Below are 26,750 nucleotides of genomic sequence, written 5' to 3'. Positions count from 1 at the left end.
TTTTAAGTAGCAAACACACACAAACCAGTACTACTGGGGAAGGGCCCCAGGTCTGGGCAAGCAGCAGAACGCTGGTCCATTGTGTTGAACAAGCGCTTTCCTATACCGAACAGAAAATAAAAGTATTTTTTCCTGCGTCCAGTACTTACGGTCAGACTCTAAGCTGGTTTTGTAGCAAAGAATTCGCTGGGGACACGTAAGGACACAAGTCCAGTGTCAGCAGAGTCAGTCAATGAGTCACCCGGCCCTGCCCACCCCTCCCAGATGGATCCCATACGGATCCCATACGACACGAGGGAGAAACTCACACTGTGGTAAAACCAACTGTTTAGTGCAAGAGGTTTCTAAGCACCATCAGCGCAGTAAATCTGAAAAATAGGTTTTATTTTTAACCAGTGGTATTGTGACATTTTATCTGGCATAACCAATTACAGCAAAATTCATGGATAGAAACAAACTAGCAGAGCTCTTCTTTGAAGTGCGGTGTCCTGCTCAGGCTGCGGGCAGCTGAGCAGCATGGCACCGAGGGCAGGGAGTGCATGCCACACGGCTCCCGACGGAGCACGGCCTCCGAATGGAACATTCCCACTCACACACACACGGACACACACAGGCACTCACAACGTCTATATTTTTAAAAATCTTTAGCAATATTTCTGCATGAAATCACACTGTAGCATCTACACGTAAAATGGCTAATAAAAATAATCTTGCTGGAGGTTTACACAGTATATCTACATTTTCATTTGAACACCTGGACTGCTGGTCCAGCAGAAAAGGGAGGTTTTCTGTCTTGATTCTGTTGGGCTGAGGAGAGTTTTATCCCAGAGCATGAAATAACTGCTCTCTTCATCTCACCCCAGACCTTTATTGTAAGCGTTGGACCTGAAGAGATCACTGGAAAGTAGCCTAGGAAGAATCAATGGCTTTGTCATCCGTGTCCCGTCCCTTTGTGCTGCCTCTTCAAACACGGGGTAAAAACACTACAAACAGCTCCTCTTCGTCCCCTAGGTAACAAGAATACAAAATACTGCAAAAGCCTTTCTCCTCACATACACAGGTAACGTTGCCCACACAGGATGCCTGCAACAAATAAATTCCTAAAAACATCTCCTCCACAAGTCCTGAAGCCGGGCTCCTGAGCTGCCCAGGTACAGCTCTAGCACCCAAACACGCTGAGAAACCTCCCCGCTGCCAGGCTCTGACTCTGGGCCTTCCGTTCACGCAGAGTCCTGGAAAATACAAAATACTTGAACCATGTTTGTATTCAAACATACTCCCTTTCTGTGTTTCCTCAGGCAGAGATCAACCTGCTAAAAAACAGCCAAGCAGCTCTTATCTGAGAGGGCAAAAAACCAACCCTAGTTAATGTTATTTTTTTATACATATATAAATATTTCTATTTATAGATATAGACAGTGAAAGGGGGATTGTGGTTTTATGCATGCTTATTTCTTTGCTTTGGATTCCAATACTTCTAAAAAACTTCTTTTCAGGAAATAACTTAAGTTCTGGCACAAGATGCCGTAGTTGTTTCTTTGACAAACATTTTTTACATTTGATCTCACAAGAACCCCTCCGTCCCAAGTTCTCCTCCTCTACAGCCAGAAGGTCAGAACACAAAGAAAAAAGGTGCATGTTTCTACGCCATCTATTTTATCCTTTCCTCAAAGCCTCCAGAACAGCAGGTGTTTCCCAAGGAGCTGCAGCACAAGAGGAAGGACGCTGTGATTTCATGGCACTGGCTGAGGTACTCGGTGAAATAGTTCACTGATGATTTAACTGCCCCAGTGCCATCCCCAAAAAAGTAACGACAGAAATCGGGCAGCTCTACATGCACATACAGCTATGACATGCAAAAACACTCCACCTTTTAAGGAACAAAACACACAAAACGTGTGGCTAGCAAGAATCTTCTCCAGCCTCCATCTCCTGGGAGCTAATGCTGGGAAGCCTCAGAAGGAGAGGAGGGGAAAAGGGAAAAATACAGGAATACCAATCCAGGGGTAGAGGCTGTTGCCTCAGAAAGTTATTTCCTGATTACATCGAGTTCGTGCCTGGCTATCTGGGAGCCTTCCCCCTGAAAACCAGCGGGGTCAAAGATTTCCACTCCAGACTTCCTTTCCCCTCTCTCCCCATTCAATTTAAGGCACAAACATATTTACAGTTTCAAACAAAACCTTTTCATGTTCCAAAAAAATCAGACATTAGGAGGCCTGTACATTCTGCTGTACCAGGAAGATCTGGGTGTAAATCAGCCAACTGGCATCGAACAAGGACATCCCTCAATCCCACCTTCAGTCCTAAAGAAAACAGAGGACACTCAGCCTACAAAACGACTTCCATTATTTTGAGGTTCCTTAATTGTAGAAGAATTGATAAACGGCAACGATTGTAACCAAAACTCTAAACGTCAACTTCCCCACCTCGCCCCAGCAGTGCAAACTGGTTGAGCACTGTTGCTGTGGGAGGACTGAAGAGCAGTCAGAACAGGTCTTCAGAGGCTCGCCCCGGGCTGTACACAGAACACAAGAGAGCATGCAGCATGTTTACACAGACTCAGCTTCCTTCCCTCCCCCCACCCTCCCCAACTCAACACACACAAAACCCCTCCACCAAGGAGAATATTGTTGTGACGAGGCACTTGAACGATATTTGGAGAGTCCCTAGGAACAGGCCTTCCCCTCACAGTGAAGTGGGACAAACAGGAGAGCGCCGTTTCTCAGGACTCCATCTCCTCTTGGTCAAGCGGTGGTGGCACAAAGCTGATGACTTCATCGTAAGTCAGACCTGGTGGGAAAAAGCGTGACGGAAACTTAATGGGCAGCACTAAAGACATCCCTCATGCAAGAAAACCTGCGACAATCTTAAAGCTTCTAACACTATTTTAAATCAAAAACAAAGTTCAATTAAGAAAAGAATGACTACACCATTCTGAGACTAACACACACAACAAGAGATACTTCCAGAGTGTTGAGGAGACGTGAATAAGTTTGAAAACCCAAAGACATGAGCAGCTAGGTCACCTACACGTTTGTATGCTCGCAGTGTTAATTAGTTACCAGGAATTATGTTAATTACGTGCACAGCACGTGGTAGATTCGTTCAGAGTAAGGACCTCAGAAGGAAAAGAATGCCCGTGTTTTTGTCGGTTTCTTTTGTGCCTCCTTTTGAACCGCAGCTTGTGGAACGGACCACAAAGGAAGCAGGCTGGCTCCCTCTCTCCTGTCCCCCAAACTCACTTTTCCATTCTTCAATCTCAAGTTCTCTGCTTTCAAAAGACTGGTCATAGGGGTCTGCCACTGGTTCATCGTCAGGGTCGTGATACTGGGCAAAGTAGGCATGAGCCAACGCTTCTGCTGCAGTAATTCGTTTGTCAGTATCCAGTACCAACATCTTCTCCAGCAAGTCCACAGCTGCAAAAGCACCACAAGAGAAAAGGCAGGATTTCACACCGTGAGCTGTGTGACGCTGTTCTGGAACGTAAGCTCATAAAAGCCCCATGTATATGAGGAATCTGTAGTTTCTCAGGACCCACCCCATCATCCACAATTTCTTCCTCTTACACTCCACAGATGCTTTGTAAACTTTGAAAATGGTATGTAGCTCTGTTCTGAACTAGTTCTGCAGTCACAACAAAGCTTTGGGAAAAGCCTTGGTATCCCAGGACATGCTAGTTTCAGCTTCAGAAGGAGCACATTTGAAAAACAAGCCTTACCTAGTGGATTGGCACCAATAAACACATTTTCAAAGTTCATTTTCGGCATGTAAGACAAAGACTGAATGTAGTTTCTTGCCTGTGGAAATAAATGTTCTGTTGAAGTACAATACAACCCAGTCATCAAGACAAAGTACATTTCAACCATCCTGAAGCACCAGTTATTATGGTCTGCCTCCTTGCTTTGCCTTCTTGTTACTTATTCCGATACTTATAAGCCCATCAGCATTATCCCTTCCCAACTAAAGGCCACTGGAGACAGCAGAGGAAGAGCTGACATTACTGGGGGTTCATGCAAGACTGAAAAGCAAAGAGGTGCTGCGAGAGCTGGCTGCCTCGGAGTCCCAGTAAGGCTGCATGCCGTACGGTGTCTGCTGGTAAGCTGCACAACGTGGCACACAACGCAAAACCCACTCACACCCAGGCTCTCCTGAGTCTCAGAAGTCTGTGGCTGAGTACGCACTGTCCACATCTCAAGTCTTCATTTAGTCCAAAAAATCTTGCTGAAGAGCAGGCAGTTCATTGCCCCCCCCATGCCACATGCGAGGGTATCATTTATGGAAGCAGCGAGCGCTGCAAGTGAAGACCTGCCCTGCAACCCCCCCCTCCTCTGCTCAGGCCTCACCTCGTGACTGGGCATCCTGTTAATGAGATATGCAGGGGGTGTTCCCGTCAGACGCATGATCTGCTGAAGCTGGTTAATATCTTAAGTGCCTCGTCAAGGGCTTTGTTAAACACAGTGCAAAAACCATTTTAAACAGAGAACAGCTGCACACAAAGCATCTCTTCTGCAAACCACAAGGCAAAAGCCAAACAGGCAGGGTCCGCTGCTTTTCCAAACGCTTGTGAAAAGTTCAGCAGTTGCACTAGTGAACACTTGAACCGATGGAGAATTACTGATCAGTTGGTAACGGGGTCAGTACAGAAAGTATTTCTGTCTGCCATGAGTGGCATTACACTACAACACGGCTGCGCTCACATTTCCCAACAGTTTTAAGCCACCACAGGAGACGTTTCCTTTGGCTGAAGCTACTCCTCAAAAATTTTCCTAGGCTGCTGCAGCTACAAACAGCCTCAGGAAAATGAACAAAAATTAACACAGAAACAAAAACTGTATCCTCTGCACTGGTTACCAGCTTTTTTTCTTGCTGCACAGAACGTACTGAAGTCCTTGTGGTGCAAAGTGAAATCAGCTCACAACTGACACCTCCTTCAAAACAGCTTTGGATGCACTTTGAGATGTGGGCGAGGTGACAGAAGGCAATAAATGCAAAATTAGAAAAGCATTAGCATTGCATAAGACAGAATTAGCTGATGTCAGTGAACAGACAGAGAAAGTAAAGCAAGTAAAGGAATGCAGTAGAAAGTCAGAATTCATGACAGTGACACACTGAAGGCCCTCAAACACTTAATAGCTTTTCTATCTCCATACAATGGAAAAAATTAGTAGCAACAGTACTTTACTGCATTCTTTTTTTAAACAGACTCTTGATTTGGACCTGGCTAAGAGCAATTATGTTTGGGTTTTTTTTTAAACATTGCACAGTAAAAGAAGAGACCCACTTCAATCTTACGTATGCAAACTAATCTTTTGCTTAACCTAGTCAACCTTTAAGCCTCTCTCTCCTGCTGATCCCCCGTACTTCAAATACCAGACTACCCTTAAGGTCAGTTCACAGGGCACCCGAAGCCACCTGCATTATCCAGTTCTGCCCTTTCCAAGGGTGGCACATCCCAGGGCTTTTTAAACAGGTGTGATACTCAGCAAGTTGACCAATTGATTCCAACCTGCACCACATCGCACGTAACTCAAAGCTAACCTGACATTTCACATTCCCCATCACTGCTACATGAAAAAGAACATCAGCTGCAGCACAAAAGAACCTTTTCATCACTCTCCACCACGCTGATCCTCCATCACGGATCAGAAACAGCGGAGTGCCTCGCTGAGGTATGCTGTGAGTTACCTCCATGCGTGCTCACTGCTCACTGTGCTTGTTAATCCGTACTGTTACGGCGTCTCTTGCTCTAACTTCATGCCCTTCACCTTCAGAAACGGGTACAATTAAATGCCATTTAATACTATTTTTGCAGAAGTTCACAACTCAAGCTGAGGACAACGCAGAAATGGCAGTATGGCTGAAAATAGAGGTCACCCTTTAAAAAGGAGACTGTGGAACGTTTTTTGCTATTACCTTGTTAAAAGGGCTCCATACAGCAATTCCCTTTAAATACTTTGCATAGCTAGTTATATTTTTTATATATATATATTTATATATACACACACTGAGTGCCCCAGAAACAGCTGCTACATAAAGCACCTAAAAGGCATGTTGGATTTTTTGCTACAAAAAAAAAAAATGGTGGCAGCAGTGTTTCAGAAATTAATCATGCTACACAGGGACTGTGTGTGTGTTTAGGGGATAACACACTTGCTCCTGGTAAGAAAGATCCTTGGGTAGGCAATCTGGAGAAACAATAATTGGGATGAGCCTCAAGCTCTTAGCTGTGAAAAATACTTCTCCAGCAGCATCTGATCATACAATATATCACGAAGTATAAACCCACAAACTGAAAGAAAAGTCACGAAGCAGTAAAATGAGAACATGGAAGCAAGAAATCATACCACAGGCAGAGGTAAGAGGAATAAAGATCAGATACACGCAGCATAAGAACTCAAAGCCATCCAAGAGCAAAGAATGACAAAGGGAGAAAAATAACAGAAAATAAATCCCAACACATACTACAGATAGACTACAGGAGGGCAACACACAAGCTTGGGACTTCCAAAAGGGCAGATATTACAATCAAAGTGTAAACTCACAGACTCTGAGGAGATTTTCTTCAAAAGCTCAGGCCCTGGGGTTCCAACGAGTCTCAAAATGAGCTTCAACTGATCAATATCTAATGATGGACCATAAAGGAAAATGCTGGGACAAATCAAAATGAAAAGCGCGACATATCAGCCTGGTAACGTCGAAAGTTGATGCCTGCCAAGGCCTCGACTGAAAAGCTAATTTTAAGCAAACCACGTTCATTCCTCTCGTTTACAATTGAACATCCCCTTGTAACACAGCTCTGTCTGCATCCGGCAGATTGAAGGGCTTGCCTGGGAACACAGCACATGCACTGAGTGGGTCGCTGCATCCTTGTCTATGGAGGAGGAGGAGTCAAAGCTTTCACCCCACTGGCAGAGGACCAGTTTACATGCTCACTTCACCCTTTCAGGCCCCACACCAAGGCAGCAGCAGTTAGCAGGATTAGGTTATGTTAGTGACAGACGGAAATAAAGTGGAAGGTTGGAAAGTGTAGGCACTAATATTAAAAAAGTCAAGGCCTTTTGTGAACACCTTCCAAGGTAATTCAGCCACTTCTAAAACTTAGCTAGAAACCAACTGGACCCTGCTGGTGACCTACAGCACATCCCTAACCCTGACCATGGGGTGCACCTTGCTCAGGCCTGGAGCAGCCGGGGTGCTGCAGGGGCAGAGGGTGCTCGCCCCCTGCACCTCCCCGCTGCCCAGCACCAGAGAGAGCAGGATACGGGCTCAGATTTAAAATCTCTACGTAGAAAGCTCTCGTGACGTAACACTGCAGATGCAAAAAGTGTTTTACCCAGAAAAGAGCTTCCACCAGGCCATGTGCCAGTGCGAGGTGTCCTCTTCAACAAGGCAGAAAAATTAAATGTTTGGCGTAAGTGACAAAACATACGCTTGAGGGGAAAAAATCCACTGAAGACATAGTTTTATGTCTAAAACTCAAAATAGTAAGGAGACACAGGTATCTTTTTAAAACCATTAAAAGAATAATCTCCCTTCTTCTCTGAATTATCCTCCAGGCTGCCCTTCAAAACCAACTAGCGATTTCAGACTGTGTAAAGTTTTTATTTGCCCTTTGAATTATTCCAAACTACTTCCACATATTCCTTTCAACAGGAGTCATCTACTTACTAGACAATGTTTTTTCTGGGATCAATGTCATCCTGATGTTTTAAGATACAGTTACAATTCCTTGTTAGAACATCTTTTAATTCAAATACTGTTAAGAACTTCAAATATTGTCTTTTTTTTTTTAAAAAAAAGCCTAGAGTTCCTATGGCACTGGCAAGGTGTGCATGAAGGAAATCACCAATACTTTGCTGAAACATTTATCTTTTGGTGTAAACTTTAGGTAAAAGTTTTACAGATGAAATGAATTAAAAGCCCTGGAAAATCCAAGGTCCCTAGTTGGATTTGGCTTAGCTGCTGAACTGCCAACTCTTAATGCTTAAAATGAAGTCAGTGTATCTGCTGGTGTAGGAGAACAAGCAAAGGGTGCCACACTAACCACAACTGGCTCATTTAAGTTGCCTTTTCTTCAGTGCCATTCAAAACAGCCCTCACACCTTTCACTCATTCTTGTGCAAGAAGCAGTTGTGCAAATTTCGGAGTGCTAACGTGCCTCAGAAGTCACAGGCCATGCCTCAGTTTAAATATTTCAGTTCTTTTAAAGGCATTTGAGATCACGTGCAGCAGGTGTGCCAGCAATACTGATGCCCAGTTTGCTGTCAGCTCTTTTCCCAGGGAACAGCGTACTTGTGTAACACACTCCAGCATCTTCTCAGATAAGAGAAAACACAGGATGCCTAACTGGCACTGCCACAGGCATGCCCAAACCCAAGCCCTGCCTCTAGTTTTAGGTCTGCCATCTATAACCTGCTGAATCTCAGCTTTCATTTAACTACAGGGCCTACCACGTCCCAGAGAAACGAGCCATAAGCAATTAAAGACAGGAAAAACACTCAGTAAATACAAAGCAAAAGCCAAAAAAATAAACCCACATGTGCATGGAGAAGGAAAGCGCAGCATGCAAACCCCAAATGCCACCACCAATGAACCCCCAAGGACTGGCAAGTCTCAGTGATTCCAAAATTCAGAAGACACCCTGCCATCACCATCAGTAGCAGGGCTCATCCAGGCAAAGCCACGTTCCGAAGTTGTTTTAGCTGCCACTACGAGCAAGAGTAAGTGGATCAGAAGAATATGCAATTTCAGACTGGTTAGTTACCATGGAAGCACCACACTACTGAAAAATAAAAATGCTCTTCAGAGTTTAAAGGGAATACAGTCAACTTCAAACGTACAGAAAACGAAAATTGGCTAAGCGAGTACAAAACATTCAAGATATTATTTGTTCCTTATACCACTTTAATACAAGATGAACTGTCAAACTTAAAGTCAACTTTTCTACTTATTTGTATGAATCGTTCGTATTACAAGAGCTGTAAAAAAAACAGGAATATACATTTTTAACAGAAACAGATCTTGGCGTGATACAGACATGAGAATAACAAAACAAAAACCTCTAGCTACGCCTCACACGAAATTCCTGAAGGACTGTCATTTTCATTACCTCAATTTTGTGTCTCTGACTAGTCTTTCCCACAATCTTGCTCCCCTTCTCCACCTCCTAGCAGAGGTTTTACCAATATTAGAAATCCATCTTTCAGCCAAATATTTCCACCCATAGATTACAACAGGAAAAATTCAATTAGCTTACATTCAGGTTTATGTTGGAAATATTGTAATCCTGTAGAACTAATCCCATATAATCATGTTTTTTTATTCCAAGAGTACCTACAGTTCTTGCTTTAAGACAATGACAGACATGTTCAGAATCTCTATAGATTAGGTTCTTCAGAACTGAAAACTAAATTCAGCATTAGTTTATCAGTGGCATAATCATCATATCATCAAAGATAATCACCTCAGAATACAATTTGATTACTTACCAGATTAAATTAACTGTACAGCTTTCCTGAACTGAAGCCTCTTACAAGTAATATATGCACATCTGGCCATATAAAGAAATATTTGATGGACTGTAAATAACATCACACCATTTCTGCTAAATCCCCGCTGAACAGGACCAATATTTCAAGGAAGAGAATCATCTGAACAGGAGGGTGATCATCCTGGACATACTGAACAGGCATTACCTATTCTGTCACTAGCTATTTCATTTTGGAAATACGAAGCTATATACTTCAGAAAATTAAGGTCTTGAGACAAAAAAGCAAGAAGAACGTCAATTTTTTCAGTTGTCCAACAGGACCAGTTTTCAGCTTCCTGAACACACAGAACTCATAAGCACATTGCTGCCAACTGCAATGTGAATTCCCCAGAACTGCAGTGGGTTTGGATATACTGTATCCTCGGCTAGGAGAAGCACGGTAAATAAACCTTGAATTATGCATGTTAATATTAACTGCAAAGTCAGTAAGTCAGCAACAGTGACACTGCAGGAGGAACACAGATCTCAGCAAATCTGTGGGTACAAAGAAATTAAGAGCTCAGAGGTACCCAACAAGATCTACATCTGGAAAATTCCTGAAACTTTCTCCCCAAAACCATGCATATATAAAGATTTCAGAGCCTTCCAAGACAGGAAGAAGTGAGAACCCATCGTTATCTTACTTCTGCTTGCTGTCTTTAGATGTCAGCAAAACTGGAGTGAAAGCTGACAGTTTGGTGCCTTTCTAGATCCTTGGATAAGCGCTACATGCACAAACAAGATTGATAACCACACACCCTACCCCCCTCAGAGTTCTAACCTCATGATCAAGCAGCACATATATTACTCAAAGCAGGGAACCACACACATAAGCTGTAAGAACTACAGAACTACAAAGTTTTATCTACAATGGGAAAGGATTTGGCCTTATTTTTCTTAAAATCTGATCAACTTAGAACAGAAAGAGTGTTCAATTTAAAAGCATTACTACTGTTTGCAAAAGAAATTGAGCATTTAAGATAATCACAAGCACCTTTTGGGAGACACAAATTAGTAAAGTATCTTAATGTGACAAAGCAAACAATTCAGATCCTAAAAGCAAACTTTATTTTGCATTGCGGATAATATTGGCTATTCACAGCTAAGAATACAGTTGGAGAAAAACACTTCTCAGGCTTGGAAGATAACTGGTTTGTTCCCATAAAGAACACATCGTGAAGCACTTCTCATGTATTACAAATCCTGTTAGCAAATGTACCAAGACTTTTAAGATCTGAAGAATCGCTGTCACCAGGGTCAAATAATGGCAACATCTTAAAGACTTTTGCTTTGTTTGAATCAACAATTCTTGATTTCTCATTTTTTTCTTGAAAGAAAAGAAAAAACTGCCCAGCCAAATTATACATGCTAAATCAGCAGAGAGAAATACGGCAACTTTTTTCTAGCTTCTAAGCCACTTTTGTGTTAGTTCTGCTTCTGACAACGGAAAAAACCGGCAGAGATGACTAAACAGTAGAGTACAGCAAGTTCAACAAATTTGGAGAGAGATTATGAGATGGAGACAGGCAGGAAAAGAGAAAAAATGATGAAGTTAAAGCACATTGAAACGGGAGATGAAACTGTGAATGAAAGCCTTCCCCCTCAGCAAAAAGAGTTTTACAATCTAGATGCTTTCCAGAAGTCGTGTCGTGCACAGAAGGCAAGCACTTCCAACACGAGTTTCCTTTTGAGCAAATCGTAAAGTATTTCAGTTAACGGATATAAATCCTAATAAATTAACAAAAGGTATTAACATAAACGATGGTTGGAAGAATAAACTTTGGTAGAAGGTGGGCAAATCAAGTTTGATTCCTAGGCAATGAAAAATCTTGCCAGTAAATTACCCCACATGTTGTTTGGCTGAATAAACGCAAGTTTTAAGTATAACAATTTGCATCAAGTCTCAATTCTGATTTCCTGGGGGAAATCGTGACCAACTCTCACAAAGTGCGCTCTCACAAATCTGTCCAAGTGTCCTGTCCAGCCCACTTGGTGCAGCAAAAAAACATAAATTTTCAAAAGATGTTATTCACACTTGGTTTTTCACATCAATACAAGCGCACAGTGAAAGGAGGCTCACAGTCTGTTTACGCTCGGGCATGGAAGCGGAACCTAAACATTTCAGAGCAATTTGGAATGAGATCCTTGGCCCTAACGGATCTGCAAACCCACTGCTTTCACAGCATGCCACCAGGATCCAGAAGAGAGGCCAGAAAAGATGTTTCATGTTTGCTAGAAACCTGAAGGGTGAGAGGAGTCAGCCTACTCCATGCAGTTATATTCTACAAACTCAAAGAGCAATGAATTTAAATAAACGTAAAGGAGAGTAACTCTCAGAAACAAACAACATGTGAGTAATTCTAATGGTACTAACAGACAACAAAGAGGAACAGATTTGCCTTCTTGCACATTGTGATTGTTTCATGTGCAGCAAAATCAAGAACTCACCTCATCGTACTGTGAGTAAAAGAAGCCATTAATTTAAAAACAAAGCAACCCCACAACCAAACTCAGAACTTCTTTTCTTCTGAAGCACACGAAACTGAAGATATTTAACTTCCATTTCAAAAATATATTACTTTTAAAGGATACGGTCTGTACCAGGGAACAACGTTCTTCCAGTCAACAGTTCAGCCATAATGCATCCCACTGACCAAATATCAACTGAACAAAACAAAATAAAAAAAACAAAACAACGTAATGCAGAAAAATAAAGTCTCAATAGAATCACTCTATCCAACAAGTACAAGCAACTTCATCCTCAAATAGTCTTACGGTGTTGAAACAATCAGAGATACATGGCAAGCTGATACTGTCCAGTCACCTCAGACTTGTCCAAATAACAATACTCCATCAGGCAAATTTTCCTTCTACAGCAAAACATGCATTGAACACCAAAGAGCAGGGGAGGAATCTACACAAAGACGAAGAAACCTGTTCAAGGCAACTCTGAGGAACGAATTTGCATATGGCCTTAAATAAATTCTACCCAACCAACCACCAACTGTTACACTACAGGCACCAAATGAGTCCATATACATGCAAGAAGAGAAAAGAAGAAAAAGCAGTGAGGTATGAAATCAGAGTAACACATTATTTTCTTTGACCCATATGTTCTCCTCTACAAGAACTATTCTCAGAATTTGTTTTTCTCCTCCGTGCCTGATCTGGAAGTACTGTAGGGAAGCACGGTGTGCTGCTGAGAAGATACTGGAAACTGTGAGGAACATGTAACTGTCTAGAAGTGGCTGAGAGGAGAGGAGAGGAAGGGAAATTTATATACTTTTTAGCATTTCTTCACACCATAACTCCAGACATTTTTCAGCACATTCCCAGCAGCTTCCTAGAAACACACCTCTCCTCATCCAGACACGTTCTACTCACTTTTAAAAATCACTGTGTAGGAAAACTAAGGGCGAAGTGCTGACAATATTTTGTTGATCGCAATTCCAAACATTCAAGTTCAAAGAAGTCTCATGTATGCTATCACAGTGACTCTTAAGTTACACCTGGCAGGCTGTGGTTCAAGCACTAATCTATGCCTTCCTTCTCTTAATCACCCCTACTAAGTCTAATTACCACGACTGGCAACTACTCAATCAATGGAAAGGAGCATGACCGAAGGACAACCTCTTTTTTCCACAGTTCAGGAGCTGAAAAGCCTCGTGTTAGTTAAATGCATTACCTGTCTGGTTGTAATGCATCCAGTTCAGCATGATCTCCGAGCCCTGTACCACCGGGTAGCCACGTACCCGGTCATCTCATCATCTGTGTGTCGGGCCAAGCCAAAATCCAGGATCTGCAGAACAGAAAAAGACATCCCCCAACTACTGCAATGAAACAATGCAAACTAGTTAGAGCAATAACTAGGAGTTATTGGATTGGGTGGAGGAGAGGTGGTGCAACTGCGAAAGCCGATTATGAAATGAAATTTCACAACCTGTTAAAGACACTAGCCTAGAACAGCACGGGACTCAACAGCAGAATTACATCTGGATATCTTCTCTTTAAACAACTAAACCCAAACTAAACCTGTTAACTCTTCGCTTTCATGATGATTCATTAAAAACCCTTAAACAGATACAGAAAAACCTTCCTTACAGCCCTCTACAGCTAGAAAGAACGCTACTACTTTGGGCCACAAGAGTACTTCCGTAAGGAATTATTTTGTCTCTAATTCCAAGGGACATCCACCAGGCATTCATTCAAATCAGTCGAACGAATCAGACCTTGTGATTACATTACCTTTAGCTCGCAGTCTTCATTTACAGCTAGGTTACTAGGTTTTAAATCCTAGAAAATGAAACATCAGCATTAACAGTGGTATATATGTTGTTTCACAAGTCTAAAGTCAAGAAAAATGTAAATGCAGCCAGGAAATAGATTCTGACTGGCTGTAAATATCAAATCTCCATACTCGGGAAAATTATTTTATTGGCTGCCTCTTCTGTGGTCTTCAGAGATGTCACATATAAACAAAAATACACAAAGGCTCACTGCAACACCAGTGCTGTAGATGCGTATTTAAATAATAGAGAACCTATTTCACAAAGACACAAGTCAAGCACAGGCAGAACAGAAACTATGGATCTTGACAGACACTTGCCATGTTTAACCGAAATAATTCTCACAATATTTGTTCCTGTTTCTATAGGTGCTACACTAAGATTTTGTGTTACATTTTTTAAAGACATTGATTCAGTACAGGAATACTCTCGGGGTAAATACTCACCCTGTGTATTATGTCAGCTGAATGGATGTACTGTAAGGCAAGACAACAAGTTTTATATAACAGTGCAAGTAGTCTCCTCATCTCTCCACTAGACATCACTGCCCTACCCCACCCCACACAATTCCAATGCCAGAGCTTGTCTGCAGAAGGAATCCAGTGTGTCTAGGGGTTTCAGGCAGGCAGGTGTTTCACTTTGTCTCTCCCCAGGAACACCCAGGAGCACTGCCACCACGAGTGGAACACCACAAGTAAACAAAACTGAAGAAATGGAAGATGCAGAGTCAGAGCAGGTGAGAGGGCAGCATATTCCATAATATTCCAGACTCTACCCATAGGAAAGTATAGAATATCTTCTTAAATGATCCATAGCTTTACTGATACAGAGCTCCAAAGAGGTATGAAACGAAGGAACAATAATAATAGGTTATTGTATGGTATACTGGTCCTTCAGTACTTAAAGGGGGCCTACAGGAAAGCTGGAGAGGGGTTTTTTACAAGGGCGTGTAGTGACAGGACATGGGGCAATGGCTTTGAACTGAAAGGGGGGAGATTACGATTAGATCTAAGGAAGCAATTTTCGCTCTGAGGATGGTGAGGCACTGGCACAGATTGCCCAGAGAAGCTGTGGCTGCCCCATCTCTGTAAGTGTTCCAGGCCAGGCTGGATGAGGTTTTGGGCAACCTGGTGTAGTGGAGGGTGTCCCTGCCCATGGCAGGGGGGTTGGAACTGGATGATCTTTGAGGTCCCTTCCAACCCAAACCGTTCCATGATTCTATGTTAGGAAAGTCACAGAAGCCCCACTATGTACTCCTATGAATCTCTGAGGATACAATATTCATCAAGAACTTCCACCTCCTGTTGACAAGCTACCAACACCCAGGTAGGACAGTGCAAGTACCTTCAGTCCCCGAAGAATCTGGTATATGAGGAACTGCACATGATCATCGGTGAGTTTCTGGCACTTCACAATGTTGTTCAGATCTGCTCCCATAAGGTGTGTCACCAAGTACCTACGAACAAACGGAAACACACAGACTATGAAGCAACCCCTTCCACAGGATTAGGATAAAAATTCCCTATGAAGCTCCAGTAGCAGGGCTGATTGTCCCAAAGCTGAATGAAATATAGTTCACAACACTTGAAATAACGTAGTGGATTAGTATGCCGACTCCTACAGTACCGGTCAATAAAGTGAACAAGTTTGAAAAGTCCAATAGTTTAAGATGTCCCGGTATCTTTTGTGTTTAGGAAAGATGGCAGGCAAATTAAGGTGGCAAATATTTCTATAATCATCTGGGAAACGCAAGGAAGATAGAGAGGATGTTTTGTTGTTTAGAGAAGTTACCTACACATCATTGAATTCTTCTAATGACTTGGCAGGAGTGAACACATCCAACAAACCAATCACCTAGAAAGAAAAGAGTAAAGTGAAACAGCTGAGAAATACATTCATATTATAATACGATACAGTTACTAAGATCCTTTGTGGAAAAGAAACCAGTCATTCCAGTAGATGTTTCACTTCCAACTATCTGAATCACTCAGATGTAGACAAATTAGTATTCACAGATGATCAGAAACAAACGTTTTAATTCTCGTGTAAAAAAAAAAAGGTTAAAAATATACAGTTGGCTCTTCACACCAGCCACCCACTTAAAGCATCAAATGGGAGTCGTAGAAAAGGCAGGTGTAAACACTGGTTTAGATACCTTATTTAAAAAGCCAATTAAGGAGTTTGTTCACGAAATAAATGGATGAGAAAACCAAAAAAACTGAACACCAGACAAAACTGTTTCCTTCCTGCTCAATTATTAGTTATGCTGGTGACTACATATTAAAATCAGAATTGGGAGACTGTTTCACTCGCACTGAGTAACAGCTAGAAAAATTCAAGGATCTGTAACACAAGCAGTGAACAATACTGACCACACTAGTAAATAAGTCAGGAAAACAGTGCAACGCTACAAAGACCCAATTTTCACAAACAGCTTCACACTGTCATCTGTGTTTTCTGCCCAAAGAGCTGCTACTCCACCTTTCATGTTACAGCTGAACCATTCTATCAGTAGAGAGCAAGTGGACGTGCATGTGTTATCTTGTGGAAAAGAATAACCATACCTCATTATCCCCTAATTATCTTCTAGGGCATTTACAGCATTAAAAAAAAAAAAATCCATCTGGTTGACAAAGACTGTTCTAATTTTCACTGAAACGTGTTTTTAAACCTTATTTTCCTTCTCATAATAACAAATAATATTTTATTTTTTTAATATATGAAATAGGGACAGGTTCTCTTCATCCACCTCCAAAAAAACTCCTCTTCCCTTTTTAAGTCAGCGTCCCACTTGTCTCAGATACAAAAGCATCACACACGTTTCAGCAACTTCAGTTCGAGCGGAACCAAGAGCTGGAGTCCCATGTTCCCCGTCCCACCATCCTTTTTATCCCATTGTTTACACTTGCCAAAGACAAACTCAGCTGAGTTATCACTACGCAGAGAACCAAAGACAAAATCTTTAAGGAACTAGACTATGTTTTTGGAAAAGAGAGCAAATGAGCAGGAAAGAAAAGCCTCGTGTCTAAATTGTATTATACATTGCAGATGACATTTTACTGAGGAAAACGGAGAGAATGCTCTCTTGCCTCTCGATACACCTCGCAGCAACTCCATTTCTAGACAGACCTCTTCACATTCACGTCCAACCTGTGCAATAATTCTCATGCTTCCGGTTTCTTTCTGCAGCAGACTCTTCTGCATCAGTTTTTACAGAAAAATTCAACACTATCCACCCAGTTTAGCACAGAAAGACAAAAGCTGACTTTGCTATCTAGACTCCAGGTTTTCTTGATTTATCATTTTTATCTTGCCACACTGTAAAGCACTGCATCAAGCTATCCATATCTTTCATCAAGTTCCACAAATGCTCAAATACAGTTATTCTGCAGCACATCACTGACTCACTTCTACGGAAGCAGATTCAGAACCCAACCTGCACAACCTTTTTGCATTTCCCTCCCAGCATTTCAGGATGTCACAGAGCTTATTAATTTCTTCACCTGACAACAAACCCATTTGCTCTCCCATCTGCTCAGTGTTGTACTTTATGTGAGCTAACAAGGCCTCCTGGAACTTGCAAACATAACGCAGACACACTCGACTGCTCTGCAGGTCCATTTATTTGCTCAAGATAATGATGAACCAGCCTGGATACAGGATTGAGAAAACCACCCCATGCTCCAGCTCCTTAACTGCCATGCCTGCCAGGTTTGCTGGTAGGTTCTGTGCCACACAAAACCAAGTGTTTTGCTTCCGAACCGAGATCTGACTAGTCAGGACAGCAGCACTATCTGAACTGGCTCCGAACATCTCTGCCTCTGCAGGATTTTTAAACCACAACCTAGATAAACTACCCACAGATAGATGACGGTACGATGAACTGATAAATATTTCTATATATAAACAACTTAACTTCCTTTTATCTCTTACTCTTGAAGCTGTAGAGGCTCTTTGCAATACTAATCCAAAAATATTAATGAATGCCAGACGTAGAACTGTTGTAGCACCAGTCACAATCTAATTTTCATTGCTTAATCTTATTAGCTTCGACAAAAGAGACTGACGTGTTGACTTATTCCCCCTCCCTCTGGTAACAGATATTCAAAGCTTTCCTGTTTGGAGAATATCTCAGCTATGAGAAAAGGTCCAGAAAAAAACTCCAGAGGATGGATATTAAGCAGGATCAAATGCCACCTCTGCTGTTGAGACAATGGTACCGTGTAGGGGCACTGAGGAAGCGCTCCTGACAATAGCACCCACGGGCATCAGGAGTTCCAATTATGTCAGCCACGCTAAAAACGCCGAGATGATTTATGGGGTACCAGCTGCTGGCTGCAGTGGTTAGAAGCCACAACACACAACCACCACAACAGAAGATGTTCTGAACACACCATCCAAGGAGAACCTTCCAATGAAATTAGGCTTGCTTGGCTTTTTGAGCTAGATAAAGGTCCTAGGTTTGCTCAGCCCACTTCCAAAACAGTATTTCCCTTCTGCTAAGTTGGGGTTTGCTTGAACAGAAAAGAAAAAAAAAAAAAAAAAAAAAAAAAAATTGAGTGCCTGCCTTTCCTCTTGACACTCTGACAGCTTTACAGAGGGCAGGTTATGAGTCTTTTTGCTCTATTGCATGTAATATTTGCTCCAAACAGCAGGCAATAAGAAATACTTTGGTGTGTTAATGCCACAAACACACAGAACTGGTCAACCAACTGTTTTTCTACACCAAATGGAGGTTATACCAAAAAATAGTTCAACGTAATATTTGTCACATCCTATGTTGTTTCCCTGTTGATGATTTTAGGGCATAGCTTGTACGAAAAGTCACCCGATTTCCACCTCCACCCCCTCTTTTCCCTCCCTGTTTTACCTACAGGAATCTCATGAACATATACTCCACACCCTTCTGACACTGGCAAGCCAAAACAAACACACACGAAAAACCCTCCACAAGACACTACAAACAAACTTGGAAATTTTCTTTTTTAACATAAATTCTTAATATAACAAAAACTACACCTTACTACAGCAAGCAAGCAGGAGAACATGACATCACCTGTGTCCTAAATCCTTGAGACAGCACGAACCTACTACGCAGTAATTTCCAGATTATTCTAGGAAATATTACGACTTTTTAATGCAAAATTGGTTATGTGGGGTTTGCCTTTTTTTAACCCGCATGCTTTTCTACAACCATAATCCCTTGGACTACTGCAAGCTTTGTGTTTGTATTAGAAAAACCTATGCAACAAGATCCTCAAAGGCAATCATGTTGGATGCTCACTGGATAGCCCAACTTCAGACCAACTTTTCGTACCACCTCCTTCCACTTACGTTTTCGTGTTTCATGTGCTTAAGTAGCCGCAGCTCTCGGTAGGTCCGTTTGGCATGGATGATAGACTGAAATGGTCGGGACAGCTTCTTTACAGCCACACGCAACCCCGTTTTTGTGTCAAAAGCAGAACTACAATAAAAAGTAAGCAAATTATCAAAATGAATTCTTTATCAACACCTTCAAATCCCCACTTTGCAACTCCAGATAGCAACTATCTGGACGCTGAGTCACGGTCAACCCCATTTCTCCATTTCTGCAATGAAAATAATTTCTAGGCATCCTGGTCCACAACCTGCATCACCCACCGCCATCCCTCCCCCCAAAAAAATCCCCATGTATTTTATTTACATGACTGCTGGTTCCTACAGAAAATGTTTAGAAGATGAGTCTTGTTTACACAGTAAAGGGAAATTTTGTAGACAAAAAGAAACGTTTATGATTTTTCTGTGTAAAACCAGTTGTGCTCTTAAACATAAATATGACAATAAAAGCCTAGACATAGGAAGAGTATTTGTAAATATTACCTGTATTCCTAAACTTATTTTCACAGACCACACTTCATCATAGAATCATAGAATGGTTAGGGCTGGAAGGGACCTTCAAAGGTCATCTAGTCCAACCCCCCTGCAAGGAACAGGGATATCTCCAACTAGATCAGGTTGCTCAGGGCCTCATCCAACCAGGCCTTGAACGTCTCCAGGGATGGAGCATCAACCACCTCTCTGGGCAACCTGTTCCAGTGTGCTACCACTCTCATAGTAAAAATTTTTTTCTAATATCCAACCTGAACCTACCTCCCTCTATTTTAAAACCATTACCCCTTGTCCTATCATAACTGGCCCTCCTGAACAGCCTCTCCCCATCTTTCCTGTAGGCCCCCTTGAGGTACTGGAAGACCGCTATAAGGTCACCCCGGAGCCTCCTCTTCTCCAGGCTGAACAGCCCCAACTCTTTCAGCCTGAAGTTTTCAACTTCATCACAAAACGCTATGCTCAAGATACTATCTCTTACAGTTCACCTCCACACAAGAATCCAAGGCCTATGTCTAACAAAATCAACTATGATGGTTGTCAAACACAACTGGAGCTGAAATCAAACCTCTTTGGTAATCCACTTCTAATACAAAACTCCTGTTATGCAAAAATACATGTGAATAATTGATATTTAGCTGTACTAAAACTCGTCCCTTGAGCAGAAGCCTACACATAAAACCTATACATCTAATAATGTTTCTTCTTGGAACCCATGAAGACTAACTCCATCCTGTTTGGTAACTTTATATATATATATAGTTGTTATTTTGTACTGTACAAATTATCTTTTGAGGTAAGTCCTATTACGACCTATTTATTTATAATATTGAGCAGCAAAAGTCTGATACTTTTGAAATAACTGAGTATTTAACACATGAAGAACCATGTTACATTTCTGATACACTGCATAAAATCTTCCAGAGCTTAAGGCTTATATGCGAGGAACTAAAGAAATGTAGGTATTTAACTGTGAACTAAATTACTCCTCTTTCTTCTCTTCTTTGATGTTCTTATCTAGAACAGCTCTGGTTTGTCAAAAAGTAAGGAGGAAGAGAGAGAGGGGACGTGAAATCAAGGTTACATTTGATTCAATATAACAAACAAGAGGAAAGTATGGCATGGAGAAAGACAGAGAAGGACAACATTTATTTTCCTGTTGCATCTTGATTCAGGGTGAACTCCTGATTTAAAAGTGAATATGCACCAGTTTCTGCTAAACATCAAGTGAAAAGGAAAGCTATACATTTACAGATGTGAGGCAGCTTAATTAACAGAAAGTTCCAAACCAATCACAAAAGTTGTCCTCAAACAAACCCACAATTGCATACACAACCCTCATCCTCCACTCGAGTCAGAGCACCTATCTGAAATAATTTATTTTATAGCTAACTGGAATTAACTTGCAAAAATACTCCTTATCTCAAAGTTGCTAGGTTTCCAAGAAACTTGCTATGAGGTTTATGAGAAATAGAAAACAAAATACAAGCTTGTTTCTATGAACAGTGACCCTTCCCCCAGGTCCTGCAAGAGAATGGAAAAAGAAAACACCACTGTGCACGATGGAAGAGTATCTCCTCCTCTCTAAATGGGCACCTGCACCCACACAGCAGGAAAAGACACGAAAATACAGCCAGATAGATGGCAGGAGCACCAAACCACCACAGCTGAATTCCTCAAGGTGCACCATACTGCCTCAAGAACGCCCACCACCAACCCTGTTCACACACCAGTTATTTACACCTCACTCAGCCTGGGCGGACAAGGAAGCCAGTAAGCATTCATTTCTTCATCTTGATTGCAAATCAGCCAGTTTTCACACACCACTAGAACATCGATATTTAAGCAGCAACACTTCAGGAAACATAGAATTCCTTTTTTTTTTTTTTTTTTTTAAGCTTCACGTACACCATTTTGCAATACACAAACATGCCTAATTCAGGCTGTAATTATATGACAATATTTTAATGATACTCAAGGTGTTTTCTAGGACTTAGAGCAAGAATAAGATTAGTCATCACAACTCAACACATGCTGTTATGAATTAGTCATGAATCCTTACCAGCTTTCAAACATTTCGGGTACAAAAGGCAGCATATATCAGCATTTCTCTCATTCTGAAAAGAACAGGACCCTCTGCGTATCGATCACCTTCAAAGCTACAGTCAGATTCCTCTCTTGGTTTCCACAAGATTCCCTCTAGAGAAGATTTCCAAGCCACCAGACAGAACAGAGGCTATTTCAGAGTCCAAAGGAAATTCAATTTCACTGTATTTCCAGGGAAGTTTCTGGGGGTGGTACCAAGTCATCATTCCGCTATAGGAGAAGTACAACCTCCAAGGAGAACTGCCATCAGCAGAACTGAGAAACTGTTCAACCTGCACAATGAGATTGTGCACAAGCCCAGGGAAAAAAGTTTTCTATTACTGCACATTCGCAATGGAGAGTTACTCCTCAAGTCAGAAGAATTCTGAGTTCGGTCATATTTGAGACCTAAGGACTATTTCCCTACAGATCAAGGCATGCTGAGTAATTTTCTGCCAGTACAGATAGCTGCCTAATGGTCTTCACGAGTACGGAACACAAAGCTACGGAACAGCTGTCATGTTGGAGAACCTTTTAAAGCTGCCGTTCATCACAGCCGTAAAACAGCTGCGTTACACTGACCATATTTCAGCTAAAAAAGCCCAACTGGGAAAAAAATTGCACGATCCACAGTTTTAAATCCCTTTTAAAACAAGATCAGCAAAATTCAGAATTTTTCACCACTTCCACGTTTTTTAACCTCTTGCATAGCACTGCGCTGTGGCACGCAAACTGCATCCACCTCGCCCTAAGTGAGCTAAAACCACAATTCCGAGCCAACCTGAACTACATCCAGAACGTAAGAGCTAGAATAAAACAATTATTTTAGAGAACCTAGCCACTGATTCCACTTATCTTCTTAGAAGTAACATATGAAGTGGTCTGAAGAACTGAAGTACACACAGAATTTCTTAAGAGTGCAATTTATTTAAGCATTACAAAAGCAGTCACTTTTGAGCTCAGTATATACATGCACTTCAATCAGTTATCCTCTCAACACACTACAACAAGTTGTAAATCTTACTTCTCCTCTGCTACGTTGGCTTCTGCTTCTAAGAATGTCGCGATAAAAACCTCCCCATAGAGCAGATGTGCTCACACTAATTTCGTTTCTTAACAGATGAAGATCCCATGCAATTCAAACCACTTGCCTTCGCTTTCAGAGCTCTGCTCATGGCTTTTCCGTGCATGCCCACCTCCTACTCCATCCCCCTTCCTCATACGTGTTCTGCTAATCCTACCTGTACAGCTGCTTCGCCCCGCTCAGTCCCATAGTCCTTTTCATATCACTCCTCCCATATCTACCACACCTTCCTGGAGGAGCAGGCACCTGTCCCTCCAAATGCACACATACTTTGGAGGCACTTGCACGCTTTGATAAGCGATTAGTAAGCCTAAAGACATATACTGGTAAAAAAACAATCCACAGAGCAACTATTACTACAAAGGTGACATTTAGGGTTGTTACTTTCTTTCCTCTGGAGCCTAATGTTTTAAAATTTCTGAAATCCATCGCATTTCTCTGTTAGTTTAAAAAGAGGTATCTTTGTAACACCCAGGGAATTCAGTCAGTGTTGGTACAACTGTGGGTCAAAATGGGACGAAATCACAGGTTTTCGATATAACCTGACAGTCTACAAACAAAAAAAGCTAAAAAATGCTTATGTGAGACTCCGACCCCTCTCCTTACATGAAGGATTACAAGGCTGATAACTTCAGGAATCCTCACGTGTTTTTGTGCAGACCTGGTTAGAAAGTCTTTTTCATGCACAAGACTATGTCGTATGAATACACAAAATTGTTGCCATGTCATTTATTCTTGCATTTCACGCAACAGATGTCACAGCAATTGTTAAATGACTTAGTAACAATCAACCTGAGGATACATATCGACATCTCTCGAAGTTTAGGAACTGAATCCCTCCCTGCATCTCCGTACACTTCCAGTTTTTAAAAACAGATCCTGAAAAATACCCAAGTCAGTCATTTGAACATCGTTCTTCCAACACAATACTTCAGAACACTGGAATATTTGCTCTGACTTTAAGCCTCAGGTGCCTTAAGCTGCCTGCAGAAAACGCCTCCCTCTCTCCATCCACTGACTACAAAATGAAGACAGGTTCTTACATTAGGGTGTTCCGAGTCACACTCGCATTAGACATTTAAAGCAGCCTACAGCAGACAGCTCCACAGTCTAAATGATTCATCTGCTGGCTTAATTCTTTCTTTTTTATTAGTTTTTCCCGTCACTTTCTAGAAATTCCTCATTTTTAAATGCCTCATCTTGACAACTAAATAAACAGAGCATTTTATTACATTCTAATGTAATAATGCAGCAGGCATATACAGAAGTGTATTTAATCATTCAGTTTAAGGGTGGTTAAAACCCTGTGATTTACTGTCCCAGCACAGAGGTACATCAAACTCAAAAGTCTCAAATGAAACCAGGTAACTGGTTTTACTGGAGAGAAAAATCTCTGAAGGGACAGATAGCACGAGTCACTGCAGGAATATCCTAATGCGTCGCCATTTACAGCTTAATAAAATTACATATATATGCAAGGTTTTTTCTTTACTGGTTTGTTTTGGTTTGGTTTTTTAATTCTGACATACTTTCCCTATGCCTAGCCTTTCCGAACTGTATCTTTTCTGAAAGACACTTTTAGAAGAACATACAGAAAATTAGAAGAACATAGAGAAAACCACTAACAGGGACTGCCCTGGGACTCGTGTGTCACATGTCTGAAATCGCTTCCAATACAAAACTGTTTCATCTGGTCTGAACACAGTTGCACAATCTTTGTAAGTTTTGACACAGCAAAACAGGAAATTCATGATGCAAACTCTTTTAGTTATCGGTCGTGAAAAAAAACTTTGGAAGTATTACACACACAACGGAGACTGTGGGGAGGGGGAAAACAAGAGGACTAGACTGGACAGTGTAGGGCTAACCTTAAAAATACAATGGACAAGGCACTGAGCAAATTAATTTCCTATTACATGTGGGGAGTTACGTAAGTCCGTGGCACTTACAGGGGTATTTATCAGCCACGGCAGCGAGGCCTTTCTTTCACCAGAACTATACTCTTCAATTTAAAGAAACTCTGCACATACATTGGCTAATCTTGCTACTAGAATTGTCCAGCCTTTGTGTTTTAAGAAATATAAGCATTGAGGCACAGCAGTTTTAAGAAATATATGTTATTTAAGCTGAACTTGTCAACAATTTTGCAACTGAGAACACCTGAGAATCTTCTTTCTTTAAAACTGCAGCACGTGCAAAGCAACTCCTTGTCTTTACTGGTAGAGTGCAGCATGCATCCCTCCTTGTGATATAACATCTGTGATATTCATGATGTAAATTTGCACATTATGTTAATGAAAAAATATGCATGCCTGCTCAAACACAGCAGCAGAACAGACGTGTAATCATTACGCACCCGTATCTGAAAATTCTGATCACGCTTTGACAGAGCCAAAGAACAGAGAATAAACCCCACGATGTTCACGTGGAAGCCATTTCTCGATAAGAGGACACAGCAATCTGTGAACACTTTTATACAGCTCTACTATATGACTGCTCAAGTCTAGAAGCAAAACTGATTCAAATGCAACCTTGTCTTTAAGATTAAACAATGGATGCGGTCCAATTAATTTATGTTTAATGATCCACCACACTTCAGCAGAGAAACTACAAATTCAGGAGGTATGACAGGCTACACACACGAAACACAGCATGTTTTGCTCCTATTAGGTAAGCACCAAAACCTAAACTCTTATCTTCAAGCTCTCTGTATTTCTGCAGGTTTCATATCAGGACTTTACTCTCCCAGGCAGTGCATACTGCAGTAATTCTGTCGTTCTACAGCAATAAAACAAGTTTTCCGGTGTTGATCTACTATTGCCAAAAAACCATCCATACCTGTAAACCCACTGTTACACGTCAGGGATGCAAAAACAGCCTCATGGACTCCCCTCCCCCCTATCAACAGATTCCAGTTAAAAATATAATTGCCTCAAATATAATCTATCCTCCAAGTCCAGAAGGAAACTGGGACAAGAGGCCTTGCCAGCCTCCATCCCTCTCCACCCCACCTCCTGACTGCACGGCGGCACGGTGAGATATGCCTACATGAGATCATTCCGGGGGGGGGTGGGACACGATTATCTTCCCCTGCAAAAATGTTTTAGTGCCACCTGCCATGTGGTGCAATCCCCGGCGCATTCCAAAGACAGGACTGCGGCTTCCCGGCAGCACCGCTCTGCACCCGGGAGGAAAAGTGTTTCTTGCAGGAGACTGGTCAAAAGCCGGGGGAGAGGAACCCCCGGAGGACAAGCGAGCCCCCCCGCCGCGGGTCCCTACAGCCGGGGCCGGTCTCCAGGCGCAGGTCGCAACCTGTCGCGACCCGCCCCCCCTCACTGCATCTACAGCCCCGGGCCCCTCCCGGCACTCACCAGACGGAGCCGTAGGCCCCGGAACCGACCGGGGAGAGGTTCTGGTAGCGCTCGGGCACCTCCCACACCGTCTTGTTCAGCTCCTGCCGGTAGAACTTGGGCCGCTCCTGAGACATGTCGGCTCCGGAGCCCGCCCCGCCCGGCCCGGCGGGAGGGGAAGGCTCTGCCCGCGGCTGAAGCAGCCCCACCGCCACCTCCTCCTCCCGCACCAGCAACGACAACGACAGCAGCAGCAGCAGCGGCGGCGGCTTCTTCTTCTTCTTCTTCCTCCTCCTTCCTTCCTCCTCTCCTCTCGCCTCTCCCGCGGCCGGGGGCGGCCCTGCACCAGCAACGCCCGCCCCGCCCCCGCCCCCGCCCCGCCCGCTCGCGCGCGCCCCCTCGCGCGGGCGGCGGCAGTTCCCCCTCGCGCCCTCACCTCCCCTCACGGGGCAGCCGCGGTAACAGCGGGGCGCGCGGGGGCCCCGTCACCGCCTTCCCCACCCCAACCGCTTCTCTCCCGGCCCCCCGCGTCCCTCCCCCGGATGGCGAGA

The 26,750-nt window shown here is 42.5% G+C and overlaps 1 protein-coding gene across 1 annotated transcript; it reads right to left on the bottom strand.

Annotated features, from left to right (window-relative positions):
• Nucleotides 1-362: 362 nt before the first annotated feature.
• On the bottom strand, nt 363-26,496 carry MAPK14 (mitogen-activated protein kinase 14). The gene is given in 13 exon segments (XM_086627185.1): nt 363-2,790; nt 3,243-3,416; nt 3,719-3,797; nt 4,344-4,423; nt 12,122-12,193; nt 13,215-13,253; nt 13,256-13,328; nt 13,775-13,822; nt 14,262-14,291; nt 15,160-15,271; nt 15,611-15,669; nt 19,150-19,279; nt 26,221-26,496. Coding segments are annotated over 13 exon segments (1,080 nt in total). The 5' UTR covers nt 26,337-26,496; the 3' UTR covers nt 363-2,722.
• Between the last annotated feature and the right edge of the window lie 254 nt (nt 26,497-26,750).

The sequence above is a fragment of the Tauraco erythrolophus genome, chromosome 27 (assembly GCF_009769465.1).
Source record: "Tauraco erythrolophus isolate bTauEry1 chromosome 27, bTauEry1.pri, whole genome shotgun sequence".
NCBI lineage: Eukaryota > Metazoa > Chordata > Aves > Musophagiformes > Musophagidae > Tauraco > Tauraco erythrolophus.
This window is presented reverse-complemented; position numbering and strand designations above follow the sequence as displayed.